General features: G+C 54.3%; 1 protein-coding gene across 9 annotated transcripts in view; it reads left to right on the top strand.

The window, feature by feature from the left end:
* The window catches only part of ADAMTS13 (ADAM metallopeptidase with thrombospondin type 1 motif 13), a 42,999-nt gene extending 26,718 nt beyond the window's left edge, over positions 1-16,281 (top strand). For 5 of the 9 annotated variants that reach the window (XM_077967214.1, XM_077967216.1, XM_077967217.1 and 2 more), the window contains 10 exons: positions 1,158-1,347; positions 1,984-2,104; positions 5,542-5,692; positions 6,765-6,947; positions 11,322-11,526; positions 12,189-12,507; positions 12,960-13,106; positions 13,434-13,610; positions 14,802-14,986; positions 15,869-16,281. In XM_077967214.1, coding sequence (XP_077823340.1) covers positions 1,158-1,347; positions 1,984-2,104; positions 5,542-5,692; positions 6,765-6,947; positions 11,322-11,526; positions 12,189-12,507; positions 12,960-13,106; positions 13,434-13,610; positions 14,802-14,986; positions 15,869-16,075 — 1,885 coding nt within the window. In that variant the 3' untranslated portion in view covers positions 16,076-16,281. The remainder of the gene's footprint in view (positions 1-1,157; positions 1,348-1,983; positions 2,105-5,541; positions 5,693-6,764; positions 6,948-11,321; positions 11,527-12,188; positions 12,508-12,959; positions 13,107-13,433; positions 13,611-14,801; positions 14,987-15,868) is intronic. The other 4 variants (XM_077967215.1, XM_077967213.1, XR_013405320.1 and 1 more) reach the window with 3 other exon arrangements.
* Positions 16,282-16,562: the final 281 nt, after the last annotated feature.

The raw sequence follows: 16,562 nt of genomic DNA, 5'->3' as shown, positions 1-16,562 counted from the left end.
GTGTCAGAGTTCCTTACTACCCAGGAGAGCCTGGACCCATTGTTTCCGTCTCTGAGCTTCCGAGCCCCTGCTCTGAAATGGGGATGCCGACCTGCCTGGGGAGGGGGTGGTTTCGAGGATGAGGTCAAACTGAACGGAGTGGGAGATGTCACTTGCTCATCACCACCATCTCCACTGTGCCCACATGGCTGCATCTCATCCCCTCAGTGTCCAAGTTGACAATGGTTTATCATCCTGCCCTGCCACTAACCAGCTGAGTGACAGGGCAAGTCCCCTCCTCTGTGGGCTTCAGTTTTGTGACCTGACCGGTGGGAGGGGATTGGTCTGGATCATTGGTGGCCCACTCATAGCTCTGGACTCCTTTCCCTGCCCCCTCATCTGTGGCAGACAAAGCAATCACCACTTTTCCCCGCTGAGGCCAGATAGGGCCTCAGAATCCTTCTCAACACAGCTCTCCAGGCAGCCACTCCAGCGCAGGGCTGACTCACAGCTGAAACCCATTGGCCACCGTTGAACCTGGTGATCCGATTCCATGTGGCACCTGTTTCTCTGCACCTGCTATGGTGCATGGAGTCAGTGATTGCCTGGCTGGAGGTCGGTCTCTGCCTCTGGAGGGTAGGAGGCATGGGTTCTCTCTTTTTTTTTTTTTTTAAGACAGAGTTTTGCTCTCTCACCCAGCCTGGTATGCAGTGGCTTGATCTTGGCTCACTGCAGCCTCCTGCCTTGGCAGGTGTGCGCCACCAAGCTCAGCTAATTTTTGTATTTTTTGTAGAAACAGGGTTTTGCCATGTTGCCCAGGCTGGTCTCCAACTCTCGGGCTCGAGCAGTCTGCTCACCTCAGCCTCCCAAAGTGCTGAGATTACAGGTGTGAGCTACCGCGCCCAGCCAGGGATAGGTTCTGTCTCTGCACCCTGGAGGCAGGGGGGGTGCTTGACTGCTGAGCAGCGAGTGCTTGTTGAATGGGAACTTGCTGGCTGATGAATGGAGAACCCAGTGCTTCAGGGAGAGACCCTGAGCTTCACTTCTCTGTGTGACCCCCCTTTGGGCTCCTGGATGTTGGGGAGCAGGTCCTCTGCCTCCCTGCCCCTAGCAGCTGGGCTGTACCTTCCACTGGGTGGCAGAGGCAGGGCCTGATGACTGTCTCATGCCATCCTCAGGTGGGAGGTGTCAGAGCCCGGCCCATGCACATCAGCCAGTGGAGCAGGCCCGGCCTTGCAGAACGAGACCTGTGTGCCGGGGGCAGATGGCCTGGAGGCTCCAGCGACTGAAGGGCCTGACTCCGTAGATGAGAAGCTGCCTGCCCCTGAGCCGTGTGTCGGGATGTCATGCCCTGCAGGCTGGGGCCATGTGAGTGCCCTGGGCATGAGAGTGGCTGGGGCTGTTGGGTCCTTTACCTGGCTGGGAGAATGAGGAGCACCCATCATCATTGTCCTCCAGGCCAGAGCGAGAACACCTTCCTTCTGTGGGAATGCTGTCTGAGGGCCACCCCTGCTCAGAAAAGAAGCTTAGAAAGAGGGCTCAGGGCCCCTCGGGAGGCTCCCATTCCCCTTGCAAGCCGGGCTGAGAGAAGCATCTGAGGAGAGTATAATGCAGCTGCTGTGCAGAGAAACGCTGCCAGGCTCCCGCCCGGTGTCCAGGGGCTGGAGGCTGACTGGCCTTGCTCTCTGGCCTGGGTGCTGGCAACCCTCGCCCCTCATGGCTGGGGGGATTGCAGGGCCAGTCATGCTCCCACGTCCCACTCTTGGTTCCCAGCTCTCGGCCAGGCCCATAGTGAGCACTCATGCTGCCGAGGAGCCTGCAAAGGTGGGGTGTGCAGCAAGGACACCCGCTGGGAGACCGGGGAGCCAAGGGAACAGGGGAGGGAGCCCCGGTGTGCACATGGCACTTCCTGCTCTCTCTGCTGCCTCCTGAGAAGATTGGGACGGGGGTCGCTGGGTGCTCAGAGGAGTCCCAGACCCACGAACTTGTTGCTATTCCCCACAGCTGGATGCCACCTCTGCAGGGGAGGAGGCTCCCTCCCCATGGGGCAGCATCAGGACGGGGGCTCAAGCTGCACACGTGTGGACCCCTCTGGCAGGGCCGTGCTCCGTCTCCTGCGGGCGAGGTGAGGGCCCCTGGGATGCTCCTGGGGACCAGCACTCATGGTAACTCTCTTATCCACTTGCATCTTGCCCCCTTCTAAAAAGCATTTGAGGTGGATTGCAGAAAATCCAGACTGTATGGGAACACGCAGTAATACAAGGAGATTAAGTATAGAAAGCTGACAGCCACTTCAAATGTGACAGCCACTTTAAATGTTGACTGGCTGAAAAGTAGGAAAAGACAATAATGACGGGCAGTGTGGCACGAGAGCTATTCCTGATGGCCCCGGCAGAGCGGCCAGAGGGGGCCCCAGCTGACGACCCGAGCAGAGAAACCTTAGCTTTAAGAGACACAGTGTTAGGCCGGGTGCGGTGGCTCACGCCTGTAATCCCAGCACTTTGGGAGGCTGAGGTGGGCGGATCATGAGGTCAGAAGATCGAGACCATCCTGGCAAACACGGTGAAACCCCGTCTCTACTAAAAATACAAAAAAAACCCAAAAAAAACAAACAAAAAAAAACTAGCCGGGTGTGGTGGCGGGCGCCTGTAGTCCCAGCTTCTCGGGAGGCTGAGGCAGGAGACTGGTGTGAACCCGGGAGGCGGAGCTTGCGGTGAGCGGAGATCGCGCCACTGCACTCCAGCCTGGGCAACAGAGCAAGACTCTGTCTCAAAAAAAAAAAAAAAAAAAAAAGGTACACAGCATTCTTCTATTTTCCCAATCTTGCTTTATTGTAGTATAACACACATATTATACAATTTACCATCATAACTGTTTCTCCCCATGCACGTCAGTGACATAAAAGCACAGTCACATTGTTGTGTGGCCATCACCACCATCCTCTCCAGAACTTTTCCAGTTTCCCAAACTGGAGCTCTGTCCCTGTGAAACACGAACTCCCGTTTCCTCCTCCACAGCCCCTGGCAACCTCCATTCTCCTTTCTGTCTCCAAATTCTACAATTCCAGGGACCTTGTAGAAGTGGAATCATATAGCATTTACCTTTTCGTGACTGGTTGATTTCACTGAGTGTGATGTCCTCACAGTTCATCCATGTTGTAGCATGTGTGTTTCCTTCTTAAGGCTGAAAAAGATTCCATTGTGAGTGTATCCTTTATATGTTTATCCATTTATTCATCAGTGGACACTTGGCTTCCTTCCACATTTTGGCTATTTTATTGTGAATAACGCTTCTGTGAACATGGGTGTGCAAATATCTGTTTGAGTTCCTGCTTTCAGTTCTTTTTTTTTTTTTTTTTTTTTTTTTTGAGACGGAGTCTCACTCTGTCACCCAGGCTGGAGTGCAGTGGCCGGATCTCTGCTCACTGCAAGCTCCGCCTCCCGGGTTTACGCCATTCTCCTGGCTCAGCCTCCCGAGTAGCTGGGACTACAGGCGCCCGCCACCTCGCCTGGCTAGTTTTTTGTACTTTTTAGTAGAGACGGGGTTTCACCGTGTTAGCCAGGATGGTCTCGATCTCCTGACCTCGTGATCCGCCCGTCTCGGCCTCCCAAAGTGCTGGGATTACAGGCTTGAGCCACCGCGCCCGGCCTGCTTTCAGTTCTTTCGGGTGTATACCCAGAAGTGTGCTAGCTGGGTCAGATGAGAATTCCATGTTTAATTTTTGAGGAACTGCTGGATTGTTTTCCCCAGTGGCTGCACCATTTTACATTTCCACCAATGGTGCATAAGAGTTCCAGTGTCCTCCCATCCTTGCCAACACTTTTCATTTCTGTTTTATTTTTTTAATTTTTTTTTTTTTTGGTGACAGAGTCTCATTCTGTTGCCGAGGCTGGAGTGCAGTGGCACGATCTTGGCTCACTGCAAGCTTCACCTCCGCGTCTCAAGTGATTCTCGTGCTTCAGCCTCCTGAGTAGCTGGGACTACATAGGCGTCTGCCACCATGCCTGGCTAATTTTTTTATTTAGTAGAGATGAGATTTCACCATGTTGGCCAGGTTGGTCCCAAGCTCCCGACCTCAGGTGATCTGCCTGCCTTGGCCTCCCAAAGTGCTGGGATTACAGGCGTGAGCCACCATACCTGGCCTATTTCTGTGTTTTTTATAATGGCCATCCTAATGGGCTTGAGAAGATACACCGTGTTCTTAAACGAACACCCTAACCACTTGCTCAGTAAAATGTCAGCCTGTTTGAAACCGAGACCAAAAAGAGATTTCTTTTCTCTTTTCTTTTCTTTTCTTTTCTTAGACAAGGTCTTGCTCTGTCACCAGGTTGGAGTGCGGTGGTGCAATTTTAGCTCACTACAACCTCTGCCACCTGGGCTTCCTCCCACCTCAGCCTCCTGAGCAGCTACTATACCCTGCTAATTTTTGTATTTTTGGCAGAGATGAGATCTCCCTATGTTGCCCGGCCTGGTCTCCTGAGCTCAAGTGATCCTCCTGCCTCGGCCTCTCAAAGTGCTGGGATTATAGGCTTGAGCCACTGTGCCCAACCAAGAGATTTTTTTTTTTCTTTTTTTTTTTTTTTTTTGAGACAGTCTCCCTCTGTCACCCAGGCTGAAGTGCAGTGGTGCGATCTTGGCTCACTGCAACCTCCGCTTCCCATGTTCAAACGATTCTCATGCCTCAGCCTCCCAAGCAACTGGGACTCCAGGTATGCGCCACCATACCTGGCTAATTTTTTGTATTTTATTTTAGTAGAGAGGGAGTTTCACCATGTTGGCCATGCTGGACTCGAACTCCTGACCTCAGGTGATCCGCCCACCTTGGCCTCCCAAAGTGCTGGGATTACGGGCATGAGCCACTGAGCCTGTCTATTTCTTTGGAGGCTATTCCTAAAGGAGATACTTGAGAAAACTGGCTCTAATAACATCTTTATGATACACACAATCAGATATTTTCATATTGAGATTTTTTTTTCTTTTTTTTTTTTTTGAGATGGGGTCTTGCTCTGTCGCCCAGGCTGGAGTCCACTGGCGCGATCTTGACTCACTGCAACCTCTGCCTCCCGGGTTCAAGTGATTCTCCACCTCAGCTTCTTGAGTAGCTGGGATTACAGGTGCGCACCACCACACCCAGCTAATTTTTGTATTTTTAGTAGAGACGGGGTTTCACCATGTTGGTCAGGCTGGTCTCGAACTCCTGACCTCATGATCTGCCCACCTCGGCCTCCCAAAGTGCTGGGATTACAGGCATGAACCACTGTGCCCGGCCCATATTGCAATTCTTATAATGCCTCTCAATAAACAATAACAGCTACCATTTGTCAAGTATCTACTATGTGCCAGGCACTTTTCATCTCCCCTTTTAAAAATCTTTATAAATGACTCTGCAAGGGAGATGCCATTATCTTTTTTTTTAATCTAAGATTCAGAGGGTTAAGTCAATTGTCTGAGGTCACACAGCTGGTAAGTGGCAGAGGCAAGACCCATGCAGGCCTTATGTGCTAGAGCTGCCCAGTGAGCCCAGGCTGTGGTCCTTGCTGAGCCCACCCCTTGGGGCTCCAGGTCTCTGCTTCGTCCATGCAGGCCTGATGGAGCTGCGTTTCCTGTGCATGGACGCTGCCCTCAGGGTGCCTGTCCAGGAGGAGCTGTGTGGCCTGGCAAGCAAGCCTGGAAGCCGGCGGGAGGTCTGCCAGGCTGTCCTGTGCCCTGCTCGGTGAGTGAGGGGAGCAAGACTGTGCAGGGGGAAGTCTGGCCTTGGGATGTGGCCTCCTACAGAGTGCTGGCCTTCTCCCTGCACGTGGGAGACCCTAGCCTTGGCTCCATGCCCAGTGACCTGCGGAGGGGGGCAGGTGCCGCTGGCTGTGCGCTGTGTGAGGCTAGACCATGGCCGCCCCATCCCCCTACCTCACTCCAAGTGTGGGCCAGAGCCCCGGCCCAGCCCCTTTGAAGACTGCAGCCCAGAGCCCTGCCCTGCCAGGGGGGCCCCTTCCCAAGAAGACAGGGGGTTCTAGGTCTGCATCCTGGCTCTTCCCTCACCTCCAAGCCGGATCTTTTGTCCTCACCAGTGGGAGCAGGTCATATTGTGCCCCCAGAAGACTGGGGGGGGGTTAATGAAAGGATTAAATGCATGTGAAGTATATGCTAAATGCAACGAGTGTAAAATGCATGCTAGATGCAATGCGTGTAAAGTACATTGCACAGGATCTGGGATGCTGTGGGCACACGTGGTTGCTGGGATGTTTCTTCATAACCTGCTCTTTATGGAGCACCTAAGCCCCGGGGCTGTCCTGGAGCTGGGGGACACAGCAGAGAACAAGGCAGAGAAACGTCCCTGACCTCCTGGAGCAAATGGAGGGGGAAAGAGGACAGATAATAACAGGACAGAGGGGGAGTGCAGTTTGATGGATGGTATTCAGTGTGATGCAGCCAAACACAGCAGGAGGGGAGGAGGGGAGAGCTAGCGAGGTGGGCTCCAGGGCAGTGGTGCTGGGATCACTGTTCAAGAAAGACATGCAGGGCCCTTGGATGCCTGGACCCCTGTCCCCACTGTCTCTGGGATACGACATCTGTCGTTTGCCCTCACCTCTCCCTTCTGTAAAATGGGTCTGTCCACTCTGCCAAGCCTCTTGGTGAGGACACAGGGGGGCCTCCAGAAAGAGAACCTCTCCAGGCCCTTCCCAGCTTCCTGTCTCTTCCTGGTCTGGGGAAAGGAAGGGGGAGACCTGACTCCCCTGGGTTCCCAGGCCCTGGGGCTGTTTGGGGTCCCCGACTTCAGTTTGCTCCAGGTGGCAGTACAAGCTGGCGGCCTGCAGCGTGAGCTGTGGGGGAGGGGTCATGCGGAGGATCCTGTATTGTGCCCGGGCCCATGGGGAGGATGAGGAGGAGGAGATCCTGTTGGACACCCAATGCCAGGGGCTGCCTCGCCCAGACCCCCAGGAGGCCTGCAGCCTGGAGCCCTGCCCACCTAGGTGAGTCAGCCGGTGACGGGAGGGGCAGCTCCTGGTGTGTGCAGATGCCAGGCCAGGTGCTGTGGTGTGCGCCTATAATCGCAGCTACTTGGAAGGCTGAATCAGGAGAATCACTTGAGTCCAGAAGCGCAAGTCCAACCTGGGCAACACAGTGAGACCTCATCTCTAAAAAAAAAACAAGACGGGGCCAGGTGTGGTGGCTCATGCCTATAATCCCAGCACTATGGAAGGCCAAAGCGGGGGGATTACCTGAGGTCAGAAGCTTGAGACCAGCCGGGCCAACATGGTGAAACCCCATCTCTACTAAAAATACAAAAATTAGGCTGGGTGTGGTGGCTCACGCCTGTAATCCCAGCACTTTGGGAGGCTGAGGCAGGCGGACCACCTGAGGTCGGGAGTTCGAGACCAGCCTGAGCAGCATGGAGAAACCCCACTCTACTAAAAATACAAAATTAGCCAGGTGTGGTAGTGCATGCCTGTAATCCCAGTTACTCAGGAGGCTGAGGCAGGAGAATCGCTTGAACCTGGGAGGCCAAGGTTGTGGTAAGCCAAGCTCACACGACTGGACTCCAGCCTGGTCAACAACAGCGAAACTCCATCTCAAAAAACAAACAAACTAAAAGAAATTAGCCGGGTGTGGTGGTGTACACCTGGAATCCCAGCTACTTGGGAGGTGGAGGCAGGAGAATCGCTTGAACCTGGGAGGTGGAGGTTGCAGTGAGCCAAGATTGTGCTACTGCACTCCAGCCTGGGCAACACAGCGAGACTCCCTCCCAAAAACAAAACAAAACAAGATGGGGTGGGGGGCTCAGTGGCCCCAGAGCCAGTCTGTAAGGAATAGGGCTACCTGGCAGGCTGTGCTAGGTGTGGGAGGTAAAGTTTAAGCACCGTGCAGGCAGGGTGCGGTGTGGGGAGGCCTGGGGGACAGACAAGGCAGCATTTGAGCAGAACCTGAAGCTGTGAGCACCAGCATTCTGATGTGGAAGCTGGGAGGGATGGAGGTCCCTGCAGGGACACACACAGCCACACTAGGACACGGGACAGAATCATGTTCAAGTCGTGAGGTCCAGAGCCCAGTGGTAAAGGGCGAATATTTGCCTACCTCATTTACAATTCTTTAATGGTTTCTTTTTGTAGGTTTAGCATTTTTAATAAAGAAGTACTTTTCTACATCATATAGAAACGTCCAGAAAAGAATGTAACGGACATGTGTGTTCCAGCACTCAGGTTTAATAGATAGCACCCTACTGCCATGTTTCCTTCCTGTCCACTTACATTTATTTATTTATTTATTTATTTATTTATTTACTTTGAGATGGAGTCTCGCTTTGTTGCCCAGGCAGTGGTGCAATCTTGGCTCACTGCAACCTCCGTCTCCCAGGTTCAAGCCATTCTCCTGTCTCAGCCTCCCGAGTAGCTGGGAATAAAGGCACATACCACCACACCCAGCTAATTTTTGTATTTTTAGTAGAGGCAGGGTTTACCATATTGGTCAGGCTGATCTTGAACTCCTGACCTCAGGAGACCTGCCTACCTCAGCATTCCAAAGTGCTGGGATTACAGGCGTGAGCCATCGAACCCAGCCAGTCTCCTTAGTTTTAAATACATCCAGTTACAGATAAGATTTCACTTAAATTTAGGCTGGACGTGGTGGCTCATGCCTGTAATCTCAGTACTTTAGGAGGCTGAGGTGGGTGGATCATTTGAGCCCAGAAGTTTGAGACCAGCCTGGGCAACATGCCAAAACCTCATCTCTACTATAAATACAAAAATTTGGGCATGGTGGTGCATGCCAGTATTCCCAGCTACTTGGGAGGCTGAGGCAGGAGAATCACCTGAACCTTGGGAGTTCAAGGATGCAGTGAGCAGAGATCACACCACCACTGCACTCCAGCCTAGGGAACAGAGTGAGACCCTGTCTCAAAAAAAAAAAAAAAAAAAAAAAGATTTTACTTACATTTAAACCGTGTACTAATGTATTTGCAAAGTAGGGACCAAGGGATTTTTTTTTTTTTTTCTAAATTGTTAACCAGCATCTGTTGAACAAGCCCTGATGCCCCCAGGTGGCTCCTTGGTGGTATTGGTGTATGTTAGAATCTATGTCTAGGCTTTCTACTAGGTTTTTTTCTTCTCCTTTTTTTTTTTTTTTTTGAGACAGAGTTTTTCTCTGTCACCCAGGGTGGGGTGCAGTGGTGCAATCTCAGCTCACTGCAACCTCCGCTTCCTGGGTTCAAGTGATTTTCATGCCTCAGCCTCCCGAGTAGCTGGGATTACAGGTGCCCACCACCACACCCAACTGATTTTGTATTTTTAATAGAGACAGGGTTTCACTATGTTGGCCAGGCTGATCTTGAACTCCTGACCTCAAGTGATCTGCCAGTTTCTGTTTGTGTGTTTTTTTCTAGCTATTCTCTTGCCCATAAAAAATTGTTTTAAATGTTGTAGCTTTATAGCCATTTAACATCCGTGTCACAAGTGTGTCCTGATTTCTTTGCCTGTGCTAAAGTCCCTTGGCTGTGTGTCCCATTTATTTTTCCACATCACATTTAGAGATGATCTGGGATTTTATGGGAATTGCAGGGTTTTTCACACTACACGCTTCCTGCATGGTGATTAAACTTCACCTCCCACACCTAGCACAGCCTGCCAGGTAGCCCTGTTCTCTACAGACCGCCTTTTGGGCCACTGAGCCTCCCCTCACTTTTTTTCAGAGATGGGGTCTCACTATGTTGCCCAGTCCTGACTTGAACTCCTGGGCTCAAGTGATTCTCCTGCTTCAGCCTCCCAAGTAGCTGGGATGCAGGCACACACCACATGAGCTCTGGCTATCCCTCTGACGTTGCTGTAGCCACCCTGGCCTCACTGTCCTGGAACAGTCCAGGGATAATCCCCTGACTTAGGGCTTCTGTGCTAGCTCTTGCTGCCTGATGTCTTCTGTGGATATCCTCGAGGCCCTGAATATCCCTCCCCCAGGTTCGGCTCAGACACCACAACTCCAGAATGACCCAGAGCCCTCCCTGAGCATCGGTCCAGAATGGCACACTCGTCCCTCCTGTGACGCTCTGCTTGGCACTTTGGGAGGCCAAGGCGGGAGGATCGCTTGAGCCCAGGAGTTCTAGACCAGCCTGGGCAACATAGTGAAACCCCGTCTCTACAAAAAATACAAAAATTGGCCGTGTGCAGTGGCTAATGCCTGTAATCCCAGCACTTTGGGAGGCCAAGGTGGGCAGATCACGAGGTCAGAAGATTGAGACCATCCTGGCTAACATGGTGAAACCCTGTCTCTACTAAAAATACAAAAAATTTGTTGGGTGTGGTGGCGGGCGCCTGTCGTCGCAGCTACTCCGGAGGCTGAGGCAGGAGAATGGCGTGAACCCAGGAGGCGGAGCTTGCAGTGAGCTGAGATGGCGCCACTGCACTCCAGCCTGGGCGACAGAGTGAGACTCCATCTCAAAAACAAAAACAAACAAACAAAAATTACAAAAATTAGCTGGGCATGATGGCACACGCTTGTAGTCTCAGCTACTTGGGAGGCTGAGGTGAGAGGATGGCTTGAACCCTGGAGGCTGAGGCTGCAGTGAGCCGTGATTGCACCACTGCCCTCCAGCCTGGATGACAGAATGAGACCATGTCTCAAAGAAAACCATTAAAATAAACTAAAAAATAAAATTTCTGCAATACACACGACAGCCCCCACAGCAAAGCAGCATCCAGTCGCGTATGCCAGTGATGCCCAAATGGAGAACAATCCATGCTCCGAGTGGAGGTGGGGTCTGGTTTGGTTCACTGCCACCTCCCAGTGTCATGTAGAACAGCGCCAGGCCACAGAAAGCACGGGTCCAAGAGGCAGCGCTGCAGCGCCATGGGGGAGAACAGTATTGTGATGAAGATCCCAGCTCCCTTGCAGGCGCCTGGGTTCGTGTCTGGGCTCTGAAGAACGCGGGCCATAATTAGTTATTGAATGATTACAGATCAACATGGGCAGGGTTAAGGTCCTCGGCCTTCCCCCTTGTAGAACGTGGGGTGGTGAGATCTGTCTCCTGTTACCCAGGGGCTCGCTTCCTGTTGCTGTTACTTGGTTCCATAGGCAGCCCCTGGGGTGCTGACAGGTGTTCTGTGAGAAAGGCGATGAGAGGGGGATGTGCAATTAGGGAAAGAGCAGCCTCTTTCCTCCAGGGCCTTTTGGTAGCTCTCCTGTGGCTGTGAGCCCTGGCCCCAGACAGGAGGGGCTCTGTGGCTGCACTTCCCATCTCGCCTGGCCACAGAAGCTGTCTAGGCAACTGTTCGAGGACACGCGGGTGGAGAGGGGCCCGCATGGGGCAGTACCGTTTCTGGGGAGACCCAGCCTCTCTTTGGGGTCTTCTCTTCCTGCAGGTGGAAAGTCATGTCCCTTGGCCCATGTTCGGCCAGCTGTGGCCTTGGCACTGCTAGGCGCTCGGTGGCCTGTGTGCAGCTCGACCAAGGCCAGGACGTGGAGGTGGACGAGGCGGCCTGTGCGGCACTGGTGCGGCCCCAGGCCAGCGTCCCCTGTCTCATTGCTGACTGCACCTACCGCTGGTATGTCGGCACCTGGACGGAGGTGAGCACAGCGGGCGCTTGGGATCCCTGTGGGGCTGGGGCGGGCATCAGCTATGGCTGCTTATGTGTGAGGGAGTCTAGGGGGCATTGGTTCATTGTGTCCCCAGAAAGGAAGGAGAGAGCTGGGTCTGTTGGTGAGGGGGCACCTAGAGGCAGATACATAGAAGGCCTAGAGACCTGTGGGCAGCTAGGACTTAAGAGGCTCTTAGGTTTGGGGACACTGGAAGATGAACAGCAGGCCACTCAGCTCTATACAGATAAGGGAATGCCAGCTGTGCCACGCACCTGGCAGGGCAGGAAAGACAATGGTAAATGGGGCTCAGGCTGCCCCTGGAGGGGCTTGCTCATGGTGTGGAGGGCGCAGGGGCACAGCAGACAGAGATGAGCCGCAGCCCCACAGGCCTGCTTGCTCTAAGGCTTGGAGAGAGAGAGAGGCTATGAGGGTGACAGGGACCCAGGCTTGAATTCTGGCTCCTCCCACCTACATGACCTGTGCTGGGTGTCTTCTCTGAACCTCAATTTTCTCATCTGTGGAATGGAGACACTTACCTGCCTCCCAGCTTGTACAAAGATTATATTGGATCACTCCTGGCCTGTAGTTACCACTTCCTTGTCACTTTCTGGCCAGGGTCAGCTGTGACTCCTCCTCCCCTCTCTTGGCAGTGCTCTGTTTCCTGTGGGGATGGCATCCAGCGCCGGCATGACACCTGCCTCGGACCCCAGGCCCAGGCGCCTGTGCCGGTTGATTTCTGCCAGCACTTGCCCAAGCCAGTGACTGTGCGTGGCTGCTGGGCTGGGCCCTGTGTGGGACAGGGGACGCCCAACCTGGTGCCTCACGAAGAAGCCACTGCTCCAGGACAGACCACAGCCACCCCTGCTGGTGCCTCCCTGGAGTGGTCCCAGGCCCCGGCCCTGCTCTTCTCCCCGGCTCCCCAGCCTCGGCGGCTCCTGCCCGGGCCCCAGGAAAGCTCGGCGCAGTCCAGTTACGTCCTGTCCTCCTTCCTGTCGGGCAGCTGCTGTAGGAGGGGTGGGCAAAGGCGTCTCCCTCTGGGAAGGACTGGCACAAGAGCTTGGTCCCTGGGATGTGTGCCTGGGAGGCCAGGATCAGGGCTGGCCCTCTTCCTCCCTGGCAAAGCAAAACCTCCCTTTTACTACTATTAAGGGGAAGTAACTTGAAGTTAGGAACCCAGTTTGTGAGCCCCCTAGCCTCTGGGCTGCTCTGCATGTGCCCCTGCTTGCTGGAGCATCTGGAAGCAGCCCTGTGCCCTGAGGGTGATGCTTTGACCTACCTAGCCCCCATCCCTGTCCTGAGAAGGCTTCCAGCTGGGCCTTGGGGGACAGGATCCACCCCTACCTCCGGGTCTCCTTCCTCAGCTTGGAAGCCCCGGAGCCTGCCCTGCTGGAAATCCTGGAAGTCTCCTGCTCCCTTTTCAGGTGCCTGTGGCAGGCAGCACCTTGAGCCAACAGGAACCATTGACATGCGAGGACCAGGGCAGGCAGACTGTGCAGTGGCCATTGGGCGGCCCCTCGGGGAGGTGGTGACCCTCCGTGTCCTTGAGAGTTCTCTCAACTGCAGTGCGGGTATGTCTAGGGCCGTGAAAGCGATGCTGCCAGTTATGGCCCCTGCCAGGAGCCAGCACAACGCTGCATGCCCCGTTCCTGGCAGGAGCCCCATGTACATTCCCAACTTTAGTTTGCATTCCATCTCATGACTGGGGAGTGAGGATCTGCATTTTACAGATGAGGAAACTGAGGCTAGGAGAGATTAAGTGACGTGCTCAGTTACTTAGAGTCACATAGCCAGCAGTGGGAGAGGCAGGACTTGAACTCCGCTCAGTCCACAAGGAGCCACTCCTCTGCTGACCAGGCATGGTAGTGCTGGACCCTCACTGCCCTGCCGCTTCCTAGGGGACATGTTGTTGCTTTGGGGCCGGCTCACCTGGAGGAAGATGTGCAGGAAGCTATTGGGCATGACTTTCAGCTCCAAGACCAACACGCTGGTGGTGAGGCAGCGCTGCAGGCAGCCGGGAGCCGGGGTGCTGCTGCGGTATGGGAGCCAGCTTGCTCCTGAAACCTTCTACAGAGGTATGGCCAGGCCTTCTCCACCTCCCCTGGGTGCTCCGGTCCTGGCAGGGAGGCTGGGTGGGTGCTGCTGGGGATGGGGCCAGTCCCAGTGGGGTAGTGGGAAGATACAGAGGGAGCTGACTGAGATGGAAGGAGCTAGGGTTGGCCAGTGTCAGTCTGTACATGCCAGGGAGAGGTCGCAGGATGAGTGCTACATCCCTCCTCTTTGGGACTGTGCAGCAAGATGGATGGATGTGGGATGTGGTCCACATCCTCAGTCAGTCCCTCAGGCCTCTGCCCCACACCCACCCGCCCCGCCCCCAACCCTCCAGCCTTTCAAGGCCCTTTAGGGTTTTTGTGAGAGCCACTGTCCCTCGGCCCTGTTCTAGTGCACTGGTGTGAGCACACATGCTTATACATGCGTGTGCACCCACAAGCACACCTCAGACAGAGGATGCCACCTCAGGGACCCCTGCCTTGCCCATGGCCCCCTAGATACCCTCTGATAGCCCTCTCGGTTGTCCTGGGGGGCTTGCCCTCTCCCAACAGTCTGAGCTGGCCGAAGTCGGCTTCCCTAGCCGGTTCCAGAGGTTCCTCGGCTCCCCCAGGTGTCAGGGGCTTAGCGGCAGTGGGCTTAGCCTCTGCAGAGACCTAGCGCGCCTCCTCCTTGCCCCAGCACCTGCCTGAGCAGAGAGCTGTGTATGTGCCTCAGCGCACAGGCGCTGCTGGGTCCTGCCAAAAGGCCATGAGCCCACTGTCACCGTTCACATTGCTTCTCGCTTCCCGGCCCAGCCCCACCCACACAGCCATCTGCCTTGAAAGAGGTGCAGGAGGTATAGGCAGGTGGCGGCTCCAGTGAGCTCTGAGGAACAGCAGTGGCTGCCATGGGTGGAGCCTATCCTTGGTGCCAGGTTCAGTGTGAAACACTCTTGCACATGTGACATCATTGAGTCCTAAAGACCACTCTGCTCAGTGCATGCCATTGTTTCCTTCAGTTGCAGAGGAGGGAACCAGAGCCCAGAACATTTAGCCTTTGCCCAAAGTCACTGGGCCAAGAAGTGGTAGAGGTGGGGTTCAGCAGGGTTTGCCTGGGAACCCCAATATTGACCACAGTGCCATGCTGCCCTGCACTGCTTCCTGGCTGTGAGTTGCCCTGGCCTGTGGCATCAGAGGTCTGTCTGGGTTTCTATGTCCCACTTGCTCCCCCTGCAGAATGTGACATGCAGCTCTTTGGGCCCTGGGGTGAAATCGTGAGCCCCTCGCTGAGTCCAGCCACGAGTAAGGCAGGGGGCTGCCGGCTCTTCATTAACGTGGCTCCGCACGCCCGGATTGCCATCCATGCCCTGGCTACCAACATGGACAATGGGACCAAGGGAGCCAATGCCAGCTACATCTCGGTGAGGCCCAGCATGGGGACTTGTGCTGTGATTCTGGACAGCTTTCCCTAGGGGGTGCAGGACTAGGGGACCCCCTTCAGTTTATTTCAGACTCAAACCCTCCAAATCATTAGTGAAAGAATGGGAGAAGAGCGCGTCCTCCACATATTCACCAAGAAATGTTTTTTGAGCTACCTACAAGAGTGAAATAGTGGCTCACACCTGTAATCCCAGCACTTTGGGAGGCTGAGGAGGGCAGATCACTTGAGGTCAGGAGTTCGAGACCAGCCTGGCCAACATGATGAAACCCTGTCTCTACTAAAAATACAAAAAGTAGCCAGGCGTGGTGGCGTGTGCTTGTAATCCTAGCTACTGGGGAGGCTTAGGCACAAGAATCACTTGAACCCTGGAGGTGGAGGTTGCAGTGAACCCAGATCGCACCACTGCACTCCAGCCTGGGCAACAGAGTGAGACTTTGTCTCAAAAAAGAAAAAAAAAAAAGCAAAATGATAAAGAATGGTAAAGACCTTTCTGATGTAGACTGACAGCTAACCCAGGACTGAAGCATAATTTTACAGTCTGATATGACTTGGACAGAGGAGCACCCTGCACCCTCCCCAAGGTTTCCTGTGTCCTGGGAGAACTGTGTTCCTCAGGGTATCAGCTTCCCCAGACGAGGCAGCCTGGCCCTGCTCTGGCACCCTGACTGTGTGTCCTCGGGGAAGTGATGTAACTTCCCTGGAGCTCAGTTTTCTGGGTAGAGTAACAGTGTACTCCTAGGAGGGCTTTGTAAGCATTAAATGTGATCCGGAATCTGTGAGCCCCTGCACATTAAGGGCTAATTAATGTGAGTGCTAATTATCACTTATGGCTGGTCCTTCTGGGCTGCCCCTTTTCTCTCAGATCCGGGACATCCACAGCTTGAGGACCACAACGTTCCATGGGCAGCAGGTGCTCTACTGGGAGTCAGAGAGCAGCCAGGCTGAGATGGAGTTCAGCGAGGACTTCCTTAAGGCTCAGGCCAGCCTGCGGGGCCAGTACTGGACCCTCCAATCATGGGTACCGGAGGGGCAGGACCCTCAGTCCTGGAAGGGAAAGGAAGGGACCTGACGGTCAATGAACATTTGTTACGTGTCTGGCCAGCTCTGGAGGGTTGACCTCTGGTCTCAGTGCTTTCCAATTCGAACTTTTTCCAATCTTAGGTATCTACTTTAGAGTCTTCTCCAATGTCCAAAAGGCTAGGGGGTTGGAGGTGGGGATTCTGGAAAGGCAGCCCCCATTTCCTCGGGTACCAATAAATAAAACATGCAGACTGACCGGCGGTTTTTTCTTATAAGCTGTCCAGACCTGGCTTGAAAACCCATCCCATGGCAAGGCAGGGATTCGCTGGCCCCGCTTGGCTCTATCTTGATCTGCGCAAGCCGCTGGACATCCCTAGTTATCTTCTTCCTATCCAGGAAGAAAAGCCAATCAGGATTCCACTCCGAGGCTGGCGCATTTGCCAGCTCCCTGCGAAGCCCCACCCGTGTGTCCTGGTGTGAGGGTCTGACCCCTAAGGTGTCCGCGCGCCGCCAAACCCCGCCCCCTATGCTAATGA

The sequence above is a fragment of the Macaca mulatta genome, chromosome 15 (genome assembly GCF_049350105.2).
Source record: "Macaca mulatta isolate MMU2019108-1 chromosome 15, T2T-MMU8v2.0, whole genome shotgun sequence".
NCBI classification, from domain to species: domain Eukaryota; kingdom Metazoa; phylum Chordata; class Mammalia; order Primates; family Cercopithecidae; genus Macaca; species Macaca mulatta.
The sequence above is the reverse complement of the archived record's forward strand: the minus strand, read 5'-3'. Positions and strand labels throughout refer to the sequence as shown.